Source organism: Astatotilapia calliptera, chromosome 12 (genome assembly GCF_900246225.1).
Source record: "Astatotilapia calliptera chromosome 12, fAstCal1.2, whole genome shotgun sequence".
Lineage (NCBI taxonomy): Eukaryota > Metazoa > Chordata > Actinopteri > Cichliformes > Cichlidae > Astatotilapia > Astatotilapia calliptera.
This window is the reverse complement of record NC_039313.1, coordinates 25,535,426-25,560,961: the sequence shown is the minus strand read 5'-3', so window position 1 is coordinate 25,560,961 and position 25,536 is coordinate 25,535,426. Positions and strand designations below refer to the sequence as shown.

Here is a 25,536-nt window from a genome sequence, read left to right as displayed (position 1 = left end):
GCTTTGAGACTGTAGATGGGCTTTTTAACAAGCTAGCAGATCAGTCTCTCCAAACATGACTTGATGTTATCGTTTTGTAACCAAGCTTTAAAAAAACGAAACCAAGCATATCACGAAACACAAAAACTATTTCAGTGTGTAACTTGGCTACCTGCCTTGTTTTCAACCATTAACATTAAGCGTGATAATTCACTATTAATGGAGGAAAGAGAGAGAACAGAGAGAGCAAAAGAGGCAGGTGATCTTTTTTTGAGTATGGGCTGCTCTGCTGCTGACATTTGAAATCATTGAAAATAGCTTGTATTTAAAATGCCATTGATTTTAGGTGTTTGTTTTTTTTAATAAGTCATTGAATATGTATGATGTGTTAATGAGAAACGCCATTAGCAAATGCTAATCATTTCTGTGTTATTTGGTTTGATGTGAGAATACTGAAAAGTTTAAACAAGTGCAGATATGGAAGTGGATTACTTTGTAGCTTTTAAACATAGCAATAAATAAATAAATAGAAAAAAATAAACCTTTCTTTACTTCACACTTAAAAAGTGATCTTTGTACAAACCAGTGTTATTAACGGTAGTTATTTAGGCCAAACGCTGTAAATCAGATATCATGTAAATTTGGAATTTTACCTCAAACGCAGGACTGCCTTCAATGGCATTGTGGGACTTGTAGTGTTGCTCAACCTTGACTGACCCCGACGAAGGACTAAAAGTTAGATTATTCTGAATCGTTTTAGCCCCTTTACTTAAGGAACTTTGATATTTATGCTAAAAATGTAACTTAGTGCATTTTAATTCAACCCTTTGCCACAATTAATTTTTGTCCGTTTGAACAACAAACTCAGAATTCTCAAGTTACAAACACTAACTTTGAATCCAGTGCAGTGATTAAACATTAAAAAGGGTAAGTGTCTAATTTGAGTGTTATAAAGACAAACCTCACCACCACTTTCAACCATTTTTTTTCTTTCTTTTTTTGTGTGTAAAACTGGGCAGGCAGACTGACCTGTAAACAACGTTACATATAATGTGAATGTGAGTCGAAAAGTTAACCTCTCGCTATATGCCCGGTGACACGTGTAAAGGCTCTTAAAGCACACAAAGAGTCAGTGTGTGTCCAGTGGTACCGCGACGTCAGTGTCTCTGGCACTGAGCTGAGTTGGTCGGGGCCATGCAGCAGAGGCAGCAACGTCACTCCCTGACGGCGGCATCAGAGCAGCACGGACGGCCATCCGCGCAGCAGCGAGTCGCTCACTCCGGAACTCGGCGAAGGAAGACGGCGTCGGACAGCGGCTTTCTGCTGTGGGGCAAATTTTTTCTTTTCACCGCGACTTTCCGCTTTTGTGGCTGAGGTAACCAGAAGCCGCTTTATATGGGAACGTTTTTTTCTTTATTCGTTTAAAGGTGTGTTTTCTGTTTTTTTCCTTGTCAACTAGCTACACGGAACAGCATGGGTACCAAACGTTTCGAGTACAATGACTAGCTTCCCGCACTGTAGCCATAAACTGAGGGTTGCTATGGTACTGCCAGGCAACATCCCACCTGCTGCTGCCGCGACTGTATGTATTTCTCGCTGCTGTCAATCAAAACACGTTGAAATTAATAAAAACAAAGCGCTTTTCGAGGGTTTTAACCAGGCTATACGTTTGTTGAGAATGTATGTATTTTAGTTGTGCTGTTTTGTCTTAGCCAGCTGTTTGAATCAGTCATTTCACAACGTGACTTCATTTTCTGCTCGTTTAGGCTGTGCTGATTTAACGCAGAATACTTTAATAGCAGCCTCTACAGTTAAATTGACAGCACTCTTCTAGCTGCATATTGTGTGATGCCTGCTGGCTACACTCAGCAGCTTAGGCAGTCACTACAAAGGTCGTCTTGTTTTGAGTGTTTTTCCAGTTAAGTGCCCATGTGTCTGTGGCTCTAGGTGACAGTCCAGTCCATTTCTCATGAAATACAGCACATGCCTGTCATTCCCTTTGTAACTGCTGTCTGTTTGTTTATTTTCATAGTGTCTGTGCAATATCCAGGACCAGAAGGCTTGAGCAAACGCAAAATGGTGATTACCAGCGTGGCATCCCTCGCAAAGACATCACTGGCCGTCGACGCAGAGTACAGATGTTTGCAGTGAAGGTGCATAGTGCGTACAGTAGTCTTCTAATTCTGTGGCTCAGACAGCTGCTGTGGTTAACCGTCAGTGCATGCCAACGCCCGGCCCACGGTACAAAGAAATTCCATTATCCCCATCTCTGTGACAGAGAGGAAGAAACCACCATGCCATGTTGTCATGAGGCCAGAAAAGGAGGGAGAATTATGAGTCAGAATGGAGGAGAAAAAAAAAAGAAAACTGTCACTCTTCAAATACACATCTAAACTTGGTAGACAGCTCACATGCTTATTTTAAGAGCAGCACCGGATCTCTTTTGTGCTGTTCAGTTGGCATCAGAGCTGTAGAACCATGAACAGACTTGGCGTCTTTCTGGTATCTTCTTTTTTCCCCCCCTAGAAATTATTACTGAAGCTTTTTAAAACTGTTTCTTTACACTGTGGTGTCTGTGTAAATTCCAAGGATTAGAGCTAACGTTTTAGAGCGAGCGCAAAGTGCAGCGGGGGGCATCCAAGTCGAGCTCTGTTCATTGTATTTTAGTTTACACACCTCCTTATCTCAGCTGTCAAGAGGGAGGACTCTTTTTCTACAGTAACTTACCCTGAGCAATAGAGATAGTGGTGGGAAAGGAGGGGTGGGAGGAGTGAGAAGAACAGAGAATGACTGTGAGGGAGCAAGCGTGCTTAACCCAGCCACTGAGTGACTCTTGTATCCAAGGACGAAGGTAGCAACGCGTCCAAACGCCACTCTTCGCCCACGGGCTGCTGTAAAGAAATGAGGCGGACACATAGGCGCTCCGCAGCGCTCGTATAGACTCAATAGCCTGCTGGGTCCTCTTCACGTGGTCCCCTGGGGTTTGACTCGTCTGTGTGGAGTGCTGATGGCTGAGCAGATCATGACCGCAGCTAGAGTGATATATACAGAACGATTAGCCTGAATGGGAGTGTTTTATTTCCTTTTCTGTCAAAGCAAACTCAAATAAAAGTGTCTTTCTCCTATCTCACCCGTGTCTTCGCACCTAAACTAGCCCCACTTCTCTTGCGTGTTTTGGCAGAGGAGCAGACTGGCGAGGACGTAGTAACAGGTGATACGTGCCAGCGTGGATTTGGGGGCGTCGAAGAGAGCTGAAGATCATGGGTAAATCCAACAGCAAGCTCAAGCCAGAGGTGGTAGAGGAGTTGACAAGGAAAACCTACTGTGAGTAACTGAAAGTGTGTTTGTTTTTTGCTTGTTCTTACAAAGAAAAACTTTGCAGAAACTTTTTCTGTGAGCTTGTCATAGCCTGTTGGCCTGAGGTTAAAGAACATACAGCTTGCAATAGGAATACATAATACAGAGTTTATTGCTGCGGTTTGCTAATCTCATTTTCCACCCACTGTGCACCACACAGGCTTAAGAGTAAATAACGCTGCCTGCTGGGATGCTTTGGGATGCTATACATTTTTCACCACTGACAGAGCAGATGTCAGTTGCGAATGATCTCCTCATTTGTTTCAAATTTCAGATTCTTGAATGTATCGCAGACTGCAATCAGCTAAGGCTGAGTAAAAAGTTGCAAGCGGGGGTCTTTAAGTTACGCTGAGGACATAGTAGAGTTTGTGGCAGCTGTAATGATAGCTTTTCTTTACCGATGAGAATGTGGTTTTATGTGCTGTGCTTGTAAACATGCTGTATGTTCTACTTCTAATGTGACAGACATTGATAAATTTAAACGTAGAAAGGGTAAATCAATTGTGCTTGTGCTTGTGCCGCCACACTTATAAATTGCATTCCTGCGTCAAGATCGATGGATGGGGTGGACTCACAGAAAGGGGACTGACCTTCCGATAAAGAACTGTAGCGAAGGTGCGACTTTGTAATTATATCTTCGATTGTTGTTCCCGTTGATGCATTAGGGTGCAAATTGACTGTATTTCTACCATCTTACCAGCCGTTGCTTATCAACGTCTGCTCAGCTATCACTTTGGATCACATTTCTAATTACCACCAGCAATGTCTGCTTGGTATCCACTATATTAACCACTTGTGTGTTATTTTTGGAGCACAGCATTGCTATTATTATTATTATTATTATTTGAGCACCGTGGTGTGCAGGTGTGGGTGGGAGTTGACATCCCCTGGCTGCTTAATGACAGTGTTATTTGTGTGGTTGGTCTCTCCACAGCAGAACCAAGGAAGGCTGTTGTAGCAGGAAATTGCTGTGGAGGAAGATTAGACTTCATGCTGGGCTGGACTGCTTGCTGCTGTCCCTTTCTCTCTCTCGCTCTCTCCCCCTGTCTGACTGGTTTTCTCATTCTCTCTTAACCTTTCACCCTGTCTCTTTTGCTTTTCCCCCTAACCGCCCTCTTTGAGCAGGGAATGGAATAGTATAATTAGGATCTTATCTGGTTAGCATCGCTGAGAGGGGCTCTGAGCTTTTCTCTCCCAGCGTGATCGTTCTCTTGTTGCTACTGTTGTTGCTTGACTTGAGACTATCGTTTCTGCTTTCCTTCATCCTGTTACCTCTTTCTCTTGCGCTCCCATGAGAAGCGTAGTCTGCCATTTTAGTCAATGCTTTCCTTTGGTCCTTGACAGATTGGGGACTCAGTAAATTTCCCTGTGCCCCTCTGTTTGTTTGTGTTTGTGTGTGTCTGGTAAAAGATGCAGGATGTTTTGCACAGAAAATAATGTGTGTTAAAAGGTAAACAGCAAGGCCAGAATTGAGGCCCATTTATTTACGAGGAATAAATGCTGACATCTGGATTTATTGTATTTTAGAAAATTTCTTATGAGCATATTTTTGGAATTTTTTTTTTTTTGTTATCGTCAGTAAAACACCTTCAGAGACAACAGTAGGCTGTGCAACAGCTCTCACTAATGAGTGATTTTTCTGGTCTTTAGTGGAAAACAGTAGGGAATAGTTACAAACTCGCTCCTCCCCATAAATGCTTCCCTGAATGACTGTTCTGGCATTACATGGAAGGACCAGCAATCCTATTAAAATGTCTGCAGGATGTAGCATAGGCCCATGTATCAGCATGAAGATTTTTTCTTTTTCTTTTTTTGAAGTGAAAAGAGACAATGACACTCATAGCGATGGAGGCACAAGCTGAATGTGTTCTAGCTAGACCCTGCAGGGCCAACAACTGAGTGGGCCCCGCACCCTCCTGCAACTGGCTGATTGCATTATTGCCCATTGCCGCTGACTGAGTTATGTAACACGGTTTTTTATTAAATCGCAGCCATGGTAAATTGCCTCAATTTCTGACTGCAGCAATGGCTTTTGAGGCCAATTTAATGCTAGCTTGGCTTGGCTAAAAGTAGTGAGATTGACCCTGTCATTTACTGACCAGAAAATGGTCACAGGATGAGTTTCTCGGTTTAAATGCTGAGCAGAACAAATTGAGATGGAGATATATGCAGAGCTCCTTATCCGTAGTCCCTGTATTGTTTTGCTCTTGATCTGAGGTAGTCGCATTATCACAAACATTTGGTAAATATCATGTTTTGTGTTTCAGGTGTTTATTTTCTTTTTTCCCAAATTTGTTGTGAAGGTTGTTTTTTTTTTTGTTTTTTTTTTGTTTTTTTTAAATTTGTCTGTCTCCTACAATGCGAGACTGCTGGATAATGTAATTTTATATTTTTATTTTTATTTTTTTACAGGAGAATGTAGCCTTGCTTACTCAACACTTTTTACCCTCTCTGTGTTTTACCTGGCTAGTAACCATGACTATGAGCTGCTCAAGGTTCAACATTACAGTAGATGAAATTAGTGATTAAGTTACTGTCGTTTTGTTGTCTTTAAAAGCCTTTTATTTTCCCCCGGGCCAAACAGAAGTGGTGGTAGACAGCATCTATTGTCAGCTTGCTGCAGCAGCAGCAACATGAGTTCAGAGAGCCTCTCAAAAGACCACCTGGTTAAACTAATGCTATTGATTTCCAGCCCTTTTTTTTCATTAGTAATCCCAGGAGCCAAGAGGCTGAAAATTACTTTGGTTACTTGAGAGAAAGTAAAGAGACAAGGGAAAGGCATGTGGGAATGGTTGATTACATACTGGCAGATAGTAGTGCTTGTGTGGGCATGATAACACATCCTGCCACATAAACAGTTCTTTTTCTTAAATCAGTGGCTGACCTTCATTCCCTCTGCTTTCCTCGTCTTTTTGTGGCTCTCTAGGGTTTACTCCCACTTGTCTACTGCTATACAGGATATACTAGAATTAATGAATTCTATTTTCAGCAAAACAAAAGCTGTATTCCAATTAGGGCTGGGCCATATTATACCGTTCACGGTAATACCGGTATAATGTTAGGCAACGATAGGAAAATGAAATATCGCGATAGAATATGAGTAAACCGCGCATGCGCAGTGCCTTTGTTTTCATACGCACATGGCCGATTGTTGAGTGAAACAGATGAACCAGAATTGGTTTGTAAAAATGGTGCAACTTCAGTGATGTGGAACTGGTTTGGTGTTTGTCCGTCAGATACACGACAAAGCACTTTTTTTTTTTTGCAGAACATGCAAGCGGCCGTCGTTATTGTCGTATTTGTCAGACTAAGATGCTCTTAAATCTGGGAGTAATCTGGGTCCTAAACTCCGTATGCTTCAGGTCAAACAACACTGCAGCATCACTGAGAGTTTAAAACTCTCTAAATTCTTTCATCTTTAATAAAACGATCAGCATTGCTGCTTTACCAGGTGTAACTATGAAGTTTAACTTCCAGGCATCCATGAAAACAAAATTTATTACATTTAACTGAGTTAGAAGTTAGCAGGAAGCTAGCGGAAGTTAGCTCGCTAGTTTCGCTAGTTACCTAAGCATGATATCCGGTTGTTCAGTCTGACGTCACTAGCCGTGTCTGGGTCTAAACTCCACTGCAGGTCCATATATCAAACGATCACTATGGCATTACTGAGAGTTGAAAAACTGTCTAAAGTCTTTCATCTTTAATAAAATGATCAGCGTTCTGCTCTACCAGGTGTAACAATTGAGTTTAACATCCAGGCATCCATGAAAACGGAATTTATGACATTTAACGGAGTTAGAAGTTAGCAGGGTGTTAGCTCGCTAGCTTCTATCTAAATACAATATAGCATGTCCTGACTGCGGGGTTTTGGAAACAAATTAAAACGTACAGCTCTGCTATCACTTCCAACATAAATGAAGACAGAAAACTAAACAGCAGTGACGTTTGTAGGGTTACTGAAGTTGGGCTAGCTGGTATATAATGATTTGCTACGTGACCGCTAGCGACACAGCTATGTTAGCATAATATAAACAAGCTAACTTTTTTTCCACTCGATAAAAGTTAACGTGAGTTTTCTCGGTGGTCAGGAACAAATGTAATCGCATGGCAGGATGCTGTAAAAGGACCAAACTTCAGCCAGGAGAACAACTGAGATAATCCATCCATAATACGAGGTTAGTCATTCATATACTGCTGCATGGGCTGGGCTGTAGTTACATCCTAAGGTTTTAAAAACTGAGCTTAAATAAATGATTAGCAGTAATAAAAGCCGAGGGAGGTCAACAGGGATCACTGACTGTTTTAGGAGCTTTTTGAGATCAAATATCAGAAAATACATGTTAACAACACAAAAGCCATATTAAACGCAGACTACTTTAGACCCGGAAGTAGGATTCGTCGTGTCATCACTGAACAACCGCATGTTCTGACTGAGAGATTTCTGAAAAAATTCAAACGTACAGCTCTGCTTTCACTTCCAACATAAATGAAGACAGGAAACTAAACAGCAGTGACGTTTGTAGGGTTATTGAAGTTGGGCTAGCTGGTATATAATGATGTGCTACGTGACTGCTAGCGACACAGCTACGTTAGCATAACATAAACAGTGAAGCTGGAGGACAAACACTAACACTTTTCCACAACTGAGATAATCCATCCACAATACAAGGTTAGTCATTAATATACTGCAACAACATGGGAATAGAGCAGCTGCCAGAGAATTCAACATTAATGAATCAATGGTACAGAAGTGGAGGAAGCAAGAAGAATGAGTTTAATAAAGTTTGATTTATCTGACTGTTTTGTTTCACTTAATGTGCGTTATAATCCCGTGCACCTTATGGTCCGAAAAATACGTACTGCACACTACAGTTTAATGTTGCAAAGCACCTCTTTTTAACTTCAGTGGATATTATACATGGTTATGCTCAGGATATGTCAGCCCATTTCTACTGGAAATGCCTTTTGGTTAAACTTTCAGCAAGGAATTTGCATTTGCACTGTTACATTTTTATAAAGCTTTAATGTACATAAAAACCAGCTTCTTGTTTAAGTGAAAATAAATGGAAGGTTGTCTTTTTGCGCTAGTAATGTTGTGGAGTTGTATTTTGTCTCACATCAATTATATCGTCAGTTAAATCGTTATCGCAAATTTTCAAATATATCGTGATAAATATTTTTGGCCATATCGCCCTGCTCTAATTCCAATAATTGCATGTTGAAACTTAATGGGTTTTTTTTGTTGTTGTTGCATAAAACATGTTTGAAAGCCTAGTACCAATATGGTTGGCTTCCAGGCTCCTCTATTGTGTCTGATATGCTAAGTTTTGCATCTAGCTAATGTCACTCTTTATTTCTCTTACAGTTACAGAGAAGGAGGTGCAGCAGTGGTAAGTGTGTGCATGCATTTTTAATGAGATTTTTTTTTTTTCCTTTGTTCATGTGGGGCTAGTCAAATATTAGCATTTAGCAGCGTCTTCAGTGACAAAGCTCGCTGGAGTTAGACGCTCCTTTCAGGTTTACTCCTTTGCATTAATCTGACAGCATCTGAATGTGCTGGTTTCATGTTTTTTTTATATAAAAGATACTGTGTCATTTTTAACACACCACAAATCCAAACTGCATGCTGTATTAACAGATTGGCAGGCACAAAAGTTTGACTCAAAGTGTCTCTTCATGAATTGCTTGGCTCACTGATAGCATGGTTGTCTTTGGAGAATGCCTTTAATTGCAATAATGTGAGAAATAATAGCATCTTGCTGGCTGTGTTTCTAATTTACAAAAGGTATTTACCTATGATGCACTCCTGATTTAGACCATCCGGTGGAGATCGCGCTCTCTATCTCTCTCAGCCTTTGTGTGAGGGGCAGTGACGTGCAGCATACATAAACGGAAAAATACACACTCGAGAAAGATATTTACAAATGCGGTCACACTCAATTAGAATCGATGTTGAGATCTGTCGTCGTCACGATTAAAACAATTCTTTGGCACGTAAAGTGAAAGGTGTGCATCACGATCAGGTAAACACAGTGACCTTGACAGATTGACGAGGTCAGCATCGTTACATGTCCCAGGTCTCAAAAGGGTCAGGAAGTTTTACATTGACCCAGCTGGAAAAAACCCTTTTCGATGTATCCCTTCTCAGGATTCGTTTTCTTGAGTCAGCAAACAGTGTTGCTGGATTTGGTTTGATAGTCGATTTGGAGCCATCTCCTTCACACTTCCCTGAAGACAGATGAGTTCTGAAAATAGAATGACTTTGAAGCCTAACTGAGACAGAATGACTTTGAAGGCTGATAATACTGATACAAACATTTCCATGATGCATTCCTCCACAACCTTTTTGCTCTGTTTGCAAAAGGGATGTCTGATAACAGAGGAATGGCAGGGGTGCAAGCTGTTTCACTTTCAGGCAGTCATGACTACTTGGCCACAAAACCTACACAAGGTTGCTCATTAGTAATCCTTCCTGTCAGATTCTGTTCCTATTAGTCACTGTGACCTGAGCCAAGATGGGCTTATAGAGGTCTAGCCTTTGTCTGATCCCCGTCTATGTTAACAGCGTTAAAACATGCACGTCAATGTGTCAAAACGAAGCAAATTCATAAAACAAAGACAGTTTAAGCCAGGATATTGCATAAAAGTGGGCCCGGAGCAATCTGCTTTTATTGTTAAGGTGTGAATTTATGGATCTTTTTGTGAAGGGACAATTTGACAGCCTCTGGCAGATGGATAAGAAACAATGCTTTCTTCATTAGCGGAGATGATTCAAGCGTGAGCACAGTCATCTCTTTTGTTTGCCGGGTGGTGCTATTGGGCTATTATTTCTTTGAAAATCCAAATCAAAGTAGACCATAAATCAGAAAAAAGAGCTCTGTAATGAAGTGATGACTCTTCAATGTTCACATTTTAGTTCTCCTCCTTTTGACGTTTGCATTTCATGACCTAATTCCACATGCGTGAAAAGAGCTTTGCCTTTAGAACTAGTTGCTCTTCATGTTTCCTGTTGGGGAGTTTTTTTGCAGGGGGAAAGGGAGCCACGGCACATAGCAGTAGTACAGCAGCATTAGATATCACTGGACATTGGCAGGTCCAGAGCCTTCGAGCTGGCCTGTCTCTAGGGCTGCCTGAGTGCACTGGGGCGGAAACCCTCCCCTCCCCAAACCTCCACCCCGCCGGCTGTGCAGCCAGCTAGCTCGCCATCGCTCTCGCTGTCTTTCACAGGAAAGTTTGCACGAGCCCTCACTTGAAGATCAGTAGCAATCAACACGGCTGAGTGTGAGGGATGAGAGGGAATTTTACCAGGGGGAATGCCAGATGGCGTGTAATTAGAGCACAAGCACAGACACAGAAGAATTAGCAGGGTTAGATAAATGCCTGTGTTGTGCATTAAATTTATTCTCCTTTCTAATTCTCCTCTAAGGGAACATCATTAGTATGCCCGCGGCCTACCTGAAATCAATAACTAAATGCCATAGCTCAGTGATGTTCCCTGCCAGCTAGGCAGGAGCAAAAGAAACATCCTGCACAGTACCAAGCCACCGTGGTAGATGCCAAAGAACACAACCAGTGCCAGAAAATAAATATCTTATCTTCATCCCAGCACCCGAGAGTAGTCTGATCCACAATGTCACATCCCCACAAGTACAGCACGTAGTTGCACTATTACACCGCTTCAAGTACAGGCTGAACGTGTGTGTGTCTTAGCACTAATGTCACCAAGTAGGATCTCTTGTACATGACGTGTTCTTGGCAAATGAAAGTGATTCGTATTATGAGCAGCTGACACTGCAAACATGTTTACACGTTGGTGCAGTGCTTACTGTATCCACTATATCTACAGTTTGAGTGTACAGTGCATATGTAAATTAGCTGTTGTATAGTTGATGTGTTTCCCAAAGTTTGGGATGCTGTGCAAAATGTCAGTAAAGGTGCACTTCACTGTTTAAACCCTGCTTTTTGTGGAAATTGTGCAAAGACAGCGTATCAAGTTGTTTTATGATTTTATTTTTTTTTTAATTTTTTAATTAAATTTTTTTTTTAAAATTTGATGCTAGCAAAATGTTTAACAAAAAAGGGGCAGGCTTAGTAGTCTGACTTATTCTTGCCGTTGTTCTTTTAATGTTACAGTTAAGTGGCTGTCTGGTTGATGCACAATTGATTTCACTTGAAATAAATAGTTAATTATTTAAATATTCAGCTATTAAAACTGAAACACTGTGGAGCTGTAATAATAATAATCATAAGATGAAATGCACTACTGCGTCATTAGAGCTCTTTTATTTTATCATGTGTAAGAAATTATTTTATAATTGTTGGCCTGTTGCTATTAACTGCTTAAATGTCACTGGATTAGTTTTGCATACAAGTATATTTACAGGTCTAAGGAAATACTACTATAGACACTGTAGTCAGGCGTTCTCACATTTTGAAACCTTGAAAATGTTGTAGATGTGCTAAATTACTGGAAGATGTTTTCTAAGATGGTAATTCCTTATGAGTTGCAAAAAGGGGGGGGAATCCTTATTTACGCAGCTCTAAGGTACTCAAGTGATTTTAGCATTGCATTAAAAAAAGATTGAGTTCCTCTGAAAGAGCAAAAAATTAAAAAACTGTTCAAAATTAAAGCAGCCGAGTCCGCCCTATCCTTTTATCCATTTCCCATAATGCAACAGATGCTTTCTCCTCTTAAATGCCATACCTCCTGCTTGCAACACAGGCTTTTTGTTAAATTTTAAGGCTCGAGCTAAAGTCGAGAAAACCCAAACTACATCAACAGTCACTCAGTTTTTTGTTTTTTTTTCTATAAAGTTCCTTTTAAACCACAGAAGATTTGCTTTCACAGCCCGAGAAATGCTCCTGATGGGTGCCCTTCTAAAAGCCTTCTTTTTGCCATGCATAATGGCTCAAAACGCAAAGCAACAAAGTGTCTGGACAACATCATTTTTGCTGATCTTCATCTCAGTGAATTCATTTATCCTCTGGACAGAGAAGGATATAAAACAGCATTTTTGCCACGATTCTCAACACATTTCCAAACTGTGATTTTTGCCATGCAGTGTCTTGTTACTTATTAGAAAACAGATGCCAGTGCATCTTTAAGCGCATGCATCAATATGGGAGTGCTAATTTATTTTTGCTTGTCTGCAATGAGCTAAAATTTGCTGATATTTGACCCTCCTGATCTGACATTATTTAAAAAAAGAGCAAACTAGATGTGATATTGACAGAATAAGAATATTTATTTTAGATGTGATTCGATGAATTCATATTCCTCTCACTGTGGGTGTACTGTCTTCAGTGCCTGAAAGCAGTAAACGGAGAATTTGAATGCACTGTACTAACGGTTTTGTACTAATTGTACTAGTTTTTGTACTTGTAATGTTCTGTGCTTGAACATGAGCACTGTATGTACAGTATGATAGAGCACATTTCATTGTCTTCAGTCTTTTCTTTGATATTCCCCCGTCAAGCATTAAAAATGACAAAAGAATTCAGGTGAAATAGGTCGGCTGTGGATTACGATATGCATTGTGCGTTCGGTTCTTTGAATACCAATCAGGTTATAGCCTGCATAGTTAAGCTAGGCTTTCTTTTTTTTTTCCCTGCATGTATCTCCAGATAATTCATATATGAGAATTTTGTGGTTCTGCTCTCTTCTCGCTTTTCTTCTCGCTGAACTTTTTCCCAGCTGCTCCTCAAAGCTCCTTGCCTATTTCTTTGACTGTAAGGAGCTGGCTTCATTATCTCCCGGGCAGATTAAAAGTAAAAGAGTTTAAGAGGAGTGAAGAGTCAGAGTGTGAGTGGAAAAGATCGCCCCTGGCCTTCATTCTTCATCAGAACGCGCTTTCTCTGGCCTTAATTATAGCCCAGTCTTATTACGAACAGCCAGAGCTTAAGCAGAGACGAACACGCAGTGCTCCCTTGTGTGAACTTGTGTCATTTTTGCTGTTGATTAAGAGGAAAAGCTTTTTGCAATGCTTTTTATAACTAGAGTGTTATTATTTCCCTGTCATGTCCTCCTCCTCCTACTATTCATCTAAGATTTATTTTTGTAAAGACTAAATCTCGCTTACTTGCTTCCTAACCTGTTCCTGTGTGGTTAGACTCTGTGGATGCAGACTTCCCTTATGAAGACATAGAAGAACACTGCCTACCTTTGAGTGATTGCGCTTGAAATTGCTTATGAAATGCTTCTATATTTAGGCTAATAGAGATGTTAAGTCACTCTCCAGATATGGTATTTCCAGAGGGCAAGAGGAAGCTCTCAGACTTATCTACCAGCCACGCATATTATCAAAAGAGGAGCAGAGAGTAATTTGATTAGAGTTAACCACCCTGGGCTTGCTATTGGATTAAGGCGATCGTCTTATCTGTGAATGAGACAAATAGCTTTGCACTTTACCTTTTTGATCTAGCGCACTCTTTCAGACTGAATCAGTAATGCCTATGGTAAGAGTGAGGAGGTGACTTCAGTCTACTGCTGCTGTCCGTTCTAGTCTTGATTATGAATTCTCGTTTCGTATGGTTGCATTGCATAAGGCTGTATTACTTTTTAAAATAATCTCACAGTGCGCTCTGTTTTTCTTTTTAGGTACAAAGGTTTCATCAAAGATTGCCCGAGTGGGCAGTTGGATGCTGTGGGTTTTCAGAAGATATACAAGCAGTTTTTCCCTTTTGGAGATCCCACAAAGTTTGCCTCCTTTGTCTTCAATGTTTTTGATGAAAATAAGGTTTGTAAACAAATTCATATGTTTTATTAGCCTTTTAGGGTGTGTAGGGAAATATTAAAATACCCTTGCTAGTTCACAGTAATATGATCATTTGGGGCTGGCATTGCCGTTAGATAAAAGGAGTCTGAGGAGAGGGCTAATCTGGAGGTTTTTGTTCAGATCATGTCAGTTTGTGAGAACAGCATCTCTTTCTTTGTGAACATCTAGGGACTACTGAGCAGAATAAAAGAGAAGCGTTGTAATCTTTTTCATTTTAATTATTATTCCAGTGCCATTATTGTTGTATTTTTCCCCCTCAGAGCTGTAGTCTCTCACATCTGTATACACACAGTTTTTGAATGAGAGCTGTTTGTTTTGGGCATTGTCATAAAAATTATAGGCAAAAATGTAATTAACTATTTCCCCATTGGGACGTGTACATTACCTACAACTGAAGAATCTAGCAGTGCCAGTGCAGATATTCTTTCTGTGATGCACACTGAGTGCTCACATTATGTATTTCTGGCAACATTAGCACAAAAAGAACCTGGATATATTTTACACTTAAAGATATTATATTACACTAGGTACCCCTTCTTTTTGCTCAAAAAGGAGCAACGAGCTGCAGTGGAGTCTTCGTGTCTACAATAACCTATAATTGTAACCCAGAGAATGTGCTGTTCTCTTTATGGGGTGAGGGTTGGAGGATGTACTGGCAAAGCCAACAAGATAGATGCATTTTTCTGAAGAAATCCACCTCACTGTAGCTGTACGTGATCATTGTGATTGTGTTTGGGGACACAAACTGAAGAAGAGCAGTTCGCAGAAAGCTGCTGAGCCCCCCGGAGGTGTATTGACTTGAGTTAAAAGGCTTTGTGTCAGGAAGATCACACAATCCCCTTCATCTGATGTTTATCTGTGACCTTCATTAGCATTACGCACCCCGTAGTTAGAGAATGCATTGATCGTAGCAGTTTTTGGGACTTGTGCGATCTGCAACACATGACTTTAGCATTTTCTGTCTAGTCAGCTGTCTGGTAGAGATAGCATTAGCTGACCCTGAGGGGCACAAAAACACCAGGCTTTTTTCCCCTGCTTTAAAGAATACTGTGGCTAAACTTGCAGTGGGCAGCTGACTTAGCAGAATGTAGGAAGACGACAGACTCCGTCAGCTGCTTGAAACAGGAAGTCATAACATGATGGATTGGTTTGAATTAATGGCGTCTGAGAAACTTTGAGTTGTGTTTTTATGATTTAGAATCAAGTCAGTAGACCACTCTTTGATGCACAAAGTGTGGATTTAAAAGTGTAATTCGTCTTTTTTTTGTGGGGTTTTTTGTTTTGTTTTGTTTTTTTAGCTCAGCGAGTCACATTTTAACAACACTTAGAGAAAACTAAATTTCAGAGTGGAACGGTTCCTGCCCCGTTGGACAGAATGATCACTCGCGTCCATTCGTGATGTGAAATGACTGGAAAATGCGAGGCGTCTTTACTCCCCGTATGTTGTGGTCGTATGTTTGCCTGCTGTAATTTTTAGACTTTGAGCCAGTAGCATTCTTCTTACTAATGACCAGAGGTGACATATTTCTACCTCAGGAGAGAGCCAGGTGCGAGGCAAAAAATAGCATCTGACTTGGAGCAAACGTCTGGCCCCATTTTCAGAAGAATCCAGCAAGGACATCATGAAAAGAACAGGACAGAGTTTGTGAAAGTACAGCCACTGCAAGTGTGAAGTGAGAGCCTCGTCTTGTCTCTGGGCCATTTCTCTTCACTCTCTTTCTCTCCCCTCTCTCGGTCGCTCTGCAGGATGGACGCATCGAGTTCTCCGAGTTCATCCAGGCCTTGTCAGTGACTTCCCGGGGGACTCTAGATGAAAAGCTGCGATGTAAGAAGATGGAATCTCCTCTCTTGTTGTTAATATTTAAATGACAGGAGTACAGACTTCTAGAGAGAAAAACGGCAAATAAAACCTTGACTTAATTTTTAAACCTGTGACAAAGTGTGACGATATTTATCCTCCTTTTTCACCCACATGAAGCCCACATATTTTAACTTCTTGTCTTTGTACAGGGGCTTTTAAATTATATGATCTCGACAATGATGGCTACATAACCCGAGACGAGATGCTGAACATTGTAGATGCCATATATCAGATGGTGGTAAGTTTTCCCAAACATTAGAGATCTAATCCTGACTCGTTTTAATGCAAACACCATATGAAGCATTATGATGTTGCTGATGTCGTAGGGGAACACTGTGGAGTTGCCTGAGGAAGAAAACACACCAGAGAAGCGTGTGGACCGCATTTTTGCAATGATGGATAAGGTCAGTGTTTGAGTACTAGAGATGTAATTAGTAGGGGTGCAACGATATTCGTATCGATATTGAACCGTTCGATACAGTGCTTTCGGTTCGGTACGCATATGTATCGAACAATACAACATTTGTAATTTATTTTATCAACTTTCCTTCTGACGATGCTGTCTGTGTTGAGCGCTCAGTGAATCTGCGTTCGACTACTCCGCCTAGGCTGCACTGTCGAGCGCAGATCCACTGAGCGCTCAACACAGACAGCATAGTCAGGAGGAAGAGCGCAGGGCAAGCTAGCAAGACAGAAGTTGCAACATGGACCTCCCCCACCCTCATTCAGATCTGGCGTTTGGAATTATTTTGGTTTTCATGTGACGTATGACCCTGAAGGTAAGCGAGTCATGGACTAAAGTAAAACAGTATGTTGGATGTGCCATGCAATGCTCAATTACATGGGTGGGAACTAGTGTGTTAGCGCAGTTAGCTCGTTAACGTGTTGGCCGTCTAGCCCCATGCACGGGGCGATCGGCGGTAGCTCGTTAACGGAGATTTGCCGTGTTGTGGCGTTAAGGTCATTTCAACGAGATTAACCTGAAAGCACTAGTGGGAACACAACGAATATGACTGCACATTTACGCCGACATCATCCTAGTGCAAAGACAAAAACAACAAGCATGCTACTAACTTTAGCCGAGTCATTTAGACAGCTGTTAGCACGTGATTCTCCTTATGCTGCTGAGAATATAGCCCAGAAGAAGCGGATAGTATAGCTTTTATTTTGGAAAGAGACATTTCTCTGTAATAAACTCTCTTTTCCAAAGATGAGTGATTCCTCAATCAGATACAGGGCTTGCAATATCGCTAGCCCGACGTCCTGGGGCTAGCGATTTTTTTCAGACGGGCTACTCTGCCCGTCGGGCTATTGTAGGAAGGAAAAATATATGTCAATGCTTTTGCATTCTTTCAGAAATGTAGCTGGGTAATTATGTCATTGGCATCGGTGAGCCACTGTCAATATGTGACATATTGAAATCGCGTTTGAATTTGCGCTTGTTTTTTTGCTTTCACTTTGCAATGACAGCACTGATCTGTGAGTGATGATAATTTGTGCACCAATTCCTCTGACATCGTCTTATTAATCGTTAGCTTACTATGCAAACATGACAAGTGAAATCTCCCGCAGCAAGCTTAAACATGTGAGAGGTTGATCGCGCAGAGAATCGCTGAGCTTATGTGAGTCCGTGTGTAAAAGTAGCAGTATATATATTTTAGTTCTGCTGAGCCAAATAAGACAGGTCGGGGTGAAGAAGTGACAGCCAAAGAAAAGCTTACCACAAAACGGAGAAGTTATGACAAATGAGACTATAAGGCAAAAAGAAAGTGCAGCTTTATGGTTTCATGGACAAAAGAATTTCTGTGGCTGCAATATGACGAGCTAAATAACCAGGGCTGCACATAAGTGGTCCGCAGGTGCGCATTTGCTGTCAAAATAAAAAACGCGCACAAGGGTTAGGGTTAAATTTAAAAACTGTACTTTTGAGTTAAAATATATATTTATAATTTTAATAAATGACAAATTAAAAAGGCATGAACATTTTTTTGTATCGAAAAAATATCGAACCGTGACACCAAAGTATCGAACCGAACCGAACCGTGAATTTTGTGTATCGTTGCACCCCTAGTAAATAGTGATAGAGCAATATCTGATATTCATTGAGACTGACACTGATATAGTCATGAGTTTAACTTTATTAGGGCTTTCGTCTACCTTTGTTGCCACCCTCGGGGCTTTGATATGGACGCTGTTAAGTTTAGAGCTGTTAGCTGTATTCATCACAGTGTCACTAACACCGCCTGCAGTCTATAAACATCATATATATATATTCTCCTCCACCTCTAGCGCTCAGTGCTGGTGCCCGCTCTGTCAGCTCCAAGAATCTACTCGGCTTTAGTGAAAGATGAGATGCTGCCTGCATGGGCGTGTTTGTCAGCTCACTACTGCCAAGATCAGCCCATAGGAGTAACTGTGCAGCACAGCAGCACTTAGTGATTTGTATTAGCTGAGAGTGGTGACTGTCCAAGTGCACTGAACCAAACATCAGTCCCAATAGCGTAGAATAGGGGCAACATGACATGGCCTGAGATGCTTTTTTGCCCCCTGCTGGAAGGTGTGTGTAAAAGCATCACAGGGCTTCAGCTCGATATATTTTTCTGTTTTTGTGTCGTGTTGCAGAATGCAGACGGGAAGCTGACTCTGCAGGAGTTTCAGGAAGGATCAAAGGCAGATCCCTCAATTGTTCAGGCATTGTCACTCTATGATGGACTTGTGTAGGAATGTAAGGTGAGTGGGGTATTAATCAGCTGCTACCTGCATACCTACCCGCATGGGTGATTTTTCAGTTCCCGGTCATGCTTCAGCCTCACAGTAATGCTGTGTAATTTCTATTTCTTCAGAGCAAAGAATACAGAAAGGAACTTCAGTCTGCGGGTTGAAACCAAAGTGAAGAAGCCACTTTCTGCTCTTGAGTTTGTTCTTATGAATTATTCATCTGGCTCATTTGTTTACTGGCAATCAAATATTCTTGCAGCGCTGAACGAAGAGCGAGACAGGACCTCCTCTCACTGGCTAATGTAATGCACTGGCTGCTGCCAATTGTTGCTGACATCCTGCTCAGCGTTTTGTCAACTGTGAAGTGAGCTTGTGAAGACTTTTTTTCTTTTTTTTTGTAGTAACACAGCAGCTCTGTTAGTGATTACCCAGCATGCTCTGAACACAACCAGGTATCATAACTCAACTGCTCCACTCACATCCCTCTTACACCTCAGATGGATCCCACTCAGCTTCCCCCCACTGTCCGTTACACACCAGTACAGCACCATCACACTAATAATGGGAGGAAGCCACATTTTAACTCGATCACCCAGAAGCAGATTGCAAACTTTTCTACTCCCAAGTATCTGCCCATCTGCGTTTCCAATAGCGGACTGTGAACAAATATATCGTCTGATGTGATAGCGAATCCAAACCTGTCTGCAAAACCCTCCGTTGTTTGTGCGTGCTTCTGCAGCTACGCAGCATCGCATCACACCCTTGAGTAACTCTGGACTTTGGAGTATTGTGTAGTGCGAGGTACTGAATTCCTGTGGAGATGTTCGTGTGCATCTTGTTCACATGCTGTAAAGCGGCAGATGCAAAGTGAACTGCTCACTCAGAGGAACTGTGCTGCTGCTTCATCACCACACAGAGAGACTCTAAACCACAGGAGAATCTGTCGGGGGGGAAGAAAGTGTTACTTTTGTGATAATGTGAACACTAACTTAAAGACACAAAGCAGTATAGTGTGTATTATATAATGTAAATATAATGGTAATTTATTTTCGGCTTTTTTTTTTTTTTTTTTTTTTTTTTTTTTTGCTGCATTTATGGGAATTTCCTCATAAATATGGAATGAAGTTTTATTTTTAAATCAAAGGTTGTTGAAATGTATTGCACTGTATTTTTCATTATTGTTGCCCGATTCTCATTTTTGTCACGCCCCGAGGTTTCCTTTTCTCGAGAGAGCAGGGTTTTTGTTTTGTTTTTTCATGTGAGGAGGAATTTTGAAGTAGCACAGAGTTTTCTATGGATTATTTTGCTGTGTTTGCAGCCCGTGCATCCCATCGTGGTTCAGTCTCCCTGCTGTTGTTTGCTCTGCTGCCCCCGCCTCTCGAATGGCCCGGCCAAGCAGCCCAGCCCAGTTCTCACAGCAGCCGAATTGAAGCTCAGTATTTCTTTGGAGAGCACCCTCAGCAACACAAAGCCGTGGTCACTGAGAGCCACAAACGGACATCATTTCTGACTGTGAAGCTTTTGTGAGCTCTGTGGTTTCAGTTGTCTGCTTGGTATTTGTTCTGTGTGAGACCTGCACATGTATTGATGCCTTTTTTTTTTCTCCATTGGATTGTTTCATTTTGAGCATTAAGATGTTTTTCAGCTTCACTGATCTTTATGCCTTATGCAAATTTACTAAATTCTAAATGTCATTTTCCTGTTGATTGACAGTATAAGAGCACAGAATAAAATGCATTTAAGTGGCTATCTTTTCTATTACTGTATCCTTAGTTTGTAATGGATAGAAAACTTTCATTTAAAAAAAAAAAAAAAAAAAAAATATATATATATATATATATATATATATAAAAAAAAATATTATTATTTATTTTTTTTAACAGCTTTTAATAACTTTAAGGGGCTGCTTTGTAGAATGACTGTTGCTCATGTGTTTATTTGCAATATTTTAAACTTTACGAATCTTAATCAACTCTCAAGAAGTAACTCAAGTTTGCACAGACCCTGATGTTTTGTGATTCAAATGTAATTTATTATGAGTCCAGTTTTGCACTGCTGTACCACTGTTAAGGGAAGGTGTCATGTCAAGCTTTAGTGCCTGTAATGCTTTATAACACAGAATCTAACATGCCAGCTTGCTCTGTGGTATAAGCCTGCACTGTGTAGTTATGTGATGAACAATGAAGTACATAAAACTCTGACGTCTTGGCATTGATGGGTTTAATGGGTGGGGCTCGTGTCTTTTAAAGTTGCTGGGCTCTCCGGGCCTGCTCAGACCTGCTTTCTTTCTTCTCCTGTCTCTTATCCCCCCCCCCCCCCCCCCCCCCCTTTCATGAAGGACAGATGCAGGTGTATTCAAGAGGAGGAAGGGTCTGGGGCCTTGACCTGAAACTGTTTCTTTACGGGTTTTTTTTTTATTCAGCATAAGTTTCAAATGTAGCTTGTGTAACTTAAGTACAGTAAAACACGAGTGTGTTTTCATGTGAATAATCAGTTTCTTAAAAGAAATGTTCTGCTTTTATGCAGCTTACTTTGGAATTAGCTGACATATTTGCGTTTGTAAGATCTGGGGGTGGGTGGTGGCTTCCTCTGTGAGGTCTGATCACATTAAAAACGATATATCATAGCTGGGCACCAAGTCCACGAGGATAACATTTTTAATGATCAATAACATTTCATCCACATCAGCAGAAAAGAAAAGAAGCACAGTGACATTGCTCTTCATTCATATGTCAAGGAGATATTTGTCAGCGTGGGCTATGTATAAAATTAGGTTGGTGTCAGCTGAATATAAACTATGGCTATTTATAAAAACCAGGCTGTTACTGAGACAATGTTCTCGACACGTCCAAAATACAGACGCCAGGCCCCGCTGGTAACAGGGGAAAGCTGTTAAAAAGTGCGTCTCCAGGGGCCCACCGCCATTGTAGAGAAAAATAAACTGACGGGAAATGTTGAATAGGGTTAAAGAAGCCTGGAAGTCACAGTGGGGTCGAGTTACACACACACACACTTTCACACAAACACACGAAGGAAAGGAGAAAAAAACAGGTTGGGTCCCGGGAACTTTTTAATACCCATCTCCGCCCCCGTTTGGAGCGTCAGAGCACCAGCTCTCCTGGGGCCAGTCCACATGCTCCTCCAAACTTTACGCACGGATGTACTCCCGTGGAAGTATTCAGCACTGGATTTTGAAGTGTTTCAGCTGAGCCGCGTTGTTCTAAATCTACTAGAAGCAGTGCCAGAGTCATTTGGGCGGCTTCGAAATCAAAACTTTTTAAAACTTTGTGATCCTTTTTTTTTAAATATATGACTCGCCTTATTCCAAAAGACAGATGCAGTAAATTTGGAAAATGGCCGGTGCCTTATTAAAGTGCTTAGTCTTGGCGCTCTCAGTATGCGCGCACAGACTTTTGGCAGACCCCCGCGTTGAGACGGGTGATGAATCCGATGACAGCGCCTCGACCCTGGCCTTTGTGTTCGATGTTACCGGCTCCATGTACGACGATCTGAAACAGGTGATAGAGGGCGCCTCACGGATCCTGGAGAAGACGCTCAGCCGGAGGACCAGACCCATTAAAAACTTTGTCCTGGTCCCCTTCCACGACCCAGGTACTTTTTCTACCTTTAACACAAGTTTGTTCTTTAACTAAAGAGCCACAACTTAAGAAACTTTTTTTTCGTGAAAGTGGATGTATGGAATGCGTATGTTTGTTAATTCATGAATATGATTATAATTTATTGGAGCATTGACTTCAAAGGAAAAGACTTTCTTGAATTACTACAAAGAGAGCGTGGTATTTTTATAGTTTCCGCGCCTTGCACTGATTTACTATTTATATCTGCCATTTACACACTTATACTTGCAACGCATCTCAGAACGTGTAGCAGAGTGTGCTGCTGCATAGCGGCTTCAGTGGAAGTGAAACTGATGCAAGACGTCAAGCAGGGGAGGATATGCGAGCTCACAGTGGGTCTTGGGGACAGGTAAGGCTCTTCATCCCAGCCCAGCATCTTCCTTTCTATACGGGAAAGCTACAGCTTGAAAATAAGAGTGCTCCAATGGGGGGAGGGTGTTTGTGCGCTGATGGGAAGCATATGCTGTCTGCTTGTGTGTGTAATTACCCCAATCGCCACCCCACACTCACCCCACCCTACTCCTGCCTCTCCTCCCTCTTCTGCCTCGCAGCCCCCCCACTGGCCACCCGGGGGGGGGGGGGGGGGGGGGGGGGGAGTTGTGGGGGTTGCCTACCCTAACGCCACACATTTTGTCTGTGTTTAATGCGCCTATGCCCTTGGGGACCTTGTAAACTTCCAAGATCCCAGAGAAGCCCTCTGTGGCTGACGAAGAGGCGTGACAGCGCCGTCGGTGTTTCCTCTCAGGCACTCTTGAGAGGTCGACAAGCACTTGAAAGCAGCTGGAGAAAACACCGAGAATGAATTAGAAATGTCATGGCCCTGACACATGTCTGCAAACTCTGTATCATTAGTCTCACAAAGATACTTCAAAATTATATTTGACAGTTGGAATAAAGAGCAATGACACACCAAAATCATGAGGTATACAAGACTGGATGAGGGTCTTTTTCTGTAATAACTGTGATGAAGTGCTCGTGTTTATGGAGGGCAGCAACACAATGCATTCCCTCTGCACTGGTTAATGTTTACTGTTCTGTAGTTTGGCCCCAGAAGACATCCAAATAAGTGTCAGGCCCTGACAGGCTTTTATCCATCATCCTTGGGTCTGGAAAATGATTATTCCGTCATCGTGCAAACTGTCGCCAGATTTTTAGTGATTTGTGTAAAACAAAATGTTACGCTGTAATTTTGTCAGCACGGCCTCTCTTGTGCCCTGTGATGTGTGATTGATATTCATGTGGTGCACAACGGCTGTGGGGCATCATTCTGGCCTTGATAAAATGTGCTTTGGCTTAATAGGGTTTTTGATGCTATGTGCTTTTCCTCTGCTCATAAGGGCAAAGCTGCTAAGAGGAAACAAACAAACGCTCTCCCTTCTAAAAATTCCAGACCATAGGCGTTTTGTGGTTGCAATGATTATCCTGTTCTGTATAGGCATACACTCTTCAGAAATCAGAACAGAACCGGCTGACTGGGTTTGATTTTCTTCACAGAAAGGTTTTTTTTCCTGATGTATATTTTTAATCTGACAGATATCGGCCCCGTGTCCATCACCACCGACCCAAAGAAGTTCCAGCAGGATCTGCAAGAGCTGTTTGTCCAGGTTCAGACACAGATTACATAAATTAATAATTTTGTACGAATGAAACCTTTAGATTATGGTGAACAGTATGTGGATTGCCAGCCCCTAAAACTGTAATCATGATAAGCAGCACATCTGTTGAATGTTAAGAACCCCAGATTGTACTGAATTGAACAGTTATTCAAATGTTTACTCATATAAGGCACATCGTTTATGGGACCGGTTCTTTCTTCTTTCAAAAGTAAATTAGTGCTGCTTTTATGGGTAGTGATTTAAACGTATTTAAGAAACATTTGATGTGTCTCTCCACAAAATGGATGTGTTCAACAACACGATATCTGAATGAACATTTAAAAAATATAAATATATGATTTTTTTTTCTGGAGTTTTTAAGCAAATGTGATTCTATCACACAGGGTGGAGGCGACTGCCCTGAAATGAGTATCGGAGCCATAAAGAAAGCACTGGAGGTTTCCCTGCCTGGATCCTTTATCTATGTGTTTACTGATGCCAGGGCCAAAGACTACCGCCTGAAGAGAGATGTTCTGCAACTGGTGCAACTCCGTCAATCACAGGTACAAGGCAGGGAATTTAAACAGGCCTCTTATACATCAGGACAAAACTGATACATACTTAATCAGTCCAATGTGTGCTCTTTATTCAATGTCAAACATCCGATAGATGCAGGCTTCTCTTTGATCAAATCTATGGTATGTAAACTGATTAAAAGAAAATAAAAACATGCCCACAAGCATCTCATTTGTATTCACTGGTGCTGAATACTCCCATAATGATCAAGATGCCATTTAACTGATGTTATCTGGAACACAGTTGAACCTACAAACACGAGCCCCATCCCACACTGTCTTTAGAGCCTCTGCATTTATTGCACGCTGTCACAAAAGGGATACAACAGCAATGCTGTAAAAAAGAAAAACCATCTGCATTCCAAAGAAGTTCCCGGGATCAGGAAAGTTGCTCGTCTCAGCCCCTACATGATGCATGACAATGAGCATTTGGAGCAAAGTGAAAGCGACTCAGCAGAAAGCAAACACTCAACAAATGTAATCCTCTTAACTCCTCTGTCCTCTTCGTTCCCAGGTAGTATTTGTGTTGACCGGGGACTGTGGAGACCGCTCTCAGCCTGGTTACAGGGCGTACGAGGAGATCGCCGCCACCTCCTCTGGGCAAATCTTTCACTTGGATAAGCAGCAGGTCAACGAGGTGAGAGCAACGCAGAGTAACCGTGCGCTCTGACGACTGGCCACCGAACCCCCATTAAGCCCTCACACATAATGAATTAGCCCCTAAATTGGAACTCTCTAGTGTATTTGAATATGAAAGGGGTGATATTTTCTAATAACAGAGGAGAGCAGGAGCAGAACAACATCAACTCCCATTTGACCCACCGATAATAGATGATAATGAGGAATTCATTTAGCCTAATCAAATGATTCCAGTGCTGATATTAAACTTCCTGGTCATACGATACGGGCCGGTGGTTCCTTTATATCGGAAGCAGCATGTAACAGGAGCTGAGTCTCAGAAGCCAAAGACAGCGGGGCTCACTTCCCAAGCAGACGTAAAAGAAGCCAGAGTTTCCTCTGGAAGAGACACTGGTATCC

At 41.6% G+C, this 25,536-nt stretch overlaps 2 protein-coding genes across 5 annotated transcripts in view; both read left to right on the top strand.

The window, feature by feature from the left end:
- The first annotated feature begins 1,131 nt into the window (after positions 1-1,131).
- LOC113033010 (neuronal calcium sensor 1) lies at positions 1,132-19,738 on the top strand. Of its 4 annotated transcripts, XM_026186248.1 has the most exons (11): positions 1,132-1,354; positions 1,439-1,561; positions 2,012-2,132; positions 3,161-3,303; positions 8,702-8,726; positions 13,934-14,072; positions 15,858-15,936; positions 16,122-16,210; positions 16,299-16,376; positions 18,595-18,702; positions 18,816-19,738. In XM_026186248.1, exons 4-10 carry the CDS (start codon positions 3,240-3,242, stop codon positions 18,691-18,693), a joined length of 573 nt encoding a protein of 190 aa, XP_026042033.1. In that variant the 5' UTR covers positions 1,132-1,354; positions 1,439-1,561; positions 2,012-2,132; positions 3,161-3,239; the 3' UTR covers positions 18,694-18,702; positions 18,816-19,738. The 4 variants fall into 4 exon arrangements, with proteins under 4 accessions (XP_026042033.1, XP_026042032.1, XP_026042031.1 ...); XM_026186247.1 differs by lacking the exon at positions 1,439-1,561; XM_026186246.1 differs by lacking the exon at positions 1,439-1,561 and having other exon boundaries at positions 1,132-1,406.
- Positions 19,739-21,806: 2,068 nt separating this feature from the next.
- The window catches only part of hmcn2 (hemicentin 2), a 48,422-nt gene continuing 44,692 nt past the window's right edge, over positions 21,807-25,536 (top strand). The window contains exons 1-4 of the mRNA XM_026187226.1: positions 21,807-22,302; positions 23,862-23,932; positions 24,328-24,486; positions 25,013-25,135. Of these exons, the coding sequence (XP_026043011.1) occupies positions 22,044-22,302; positions 23,862-23,932; positions 24,328-24,486; positions 25,013-25,135 (612 nt within the window). The 5' untranslated portion in view covers positions 21,807-22,043. The remainder of the gene's footprint in view (positions 22,303-23,861; positions 23,933-24,327; positions 24,487-25,012; positions 25,136-25,536) is intronic.

Excerpts from the sequence above, each read along its gene's own strand:
- LOC113033010 (XM_026186247.1), top strand. The coding sequence starts at position 3,240 with ATGGGTAAATCCAACAGCAAGCTCAAGCCAGAGGTGGTAGAGGAGTTG. Across the intron at positions 8,727-13,933 it reads GAGAAGGAGGTGCAGCAGTG|GTACAAAGGTTTCATCAAAG; the intron begins GTAAGTGTGTGC and ends TTTTCTTTTTAG. Across the intron at positions 16,211-16,298 it reads ATGCCATATATCAGATGGTG|GGGAACACTGTGGAGTTGCC; the intron begins GTAAGTTTTCCC and ends CTGATGTCGTAG.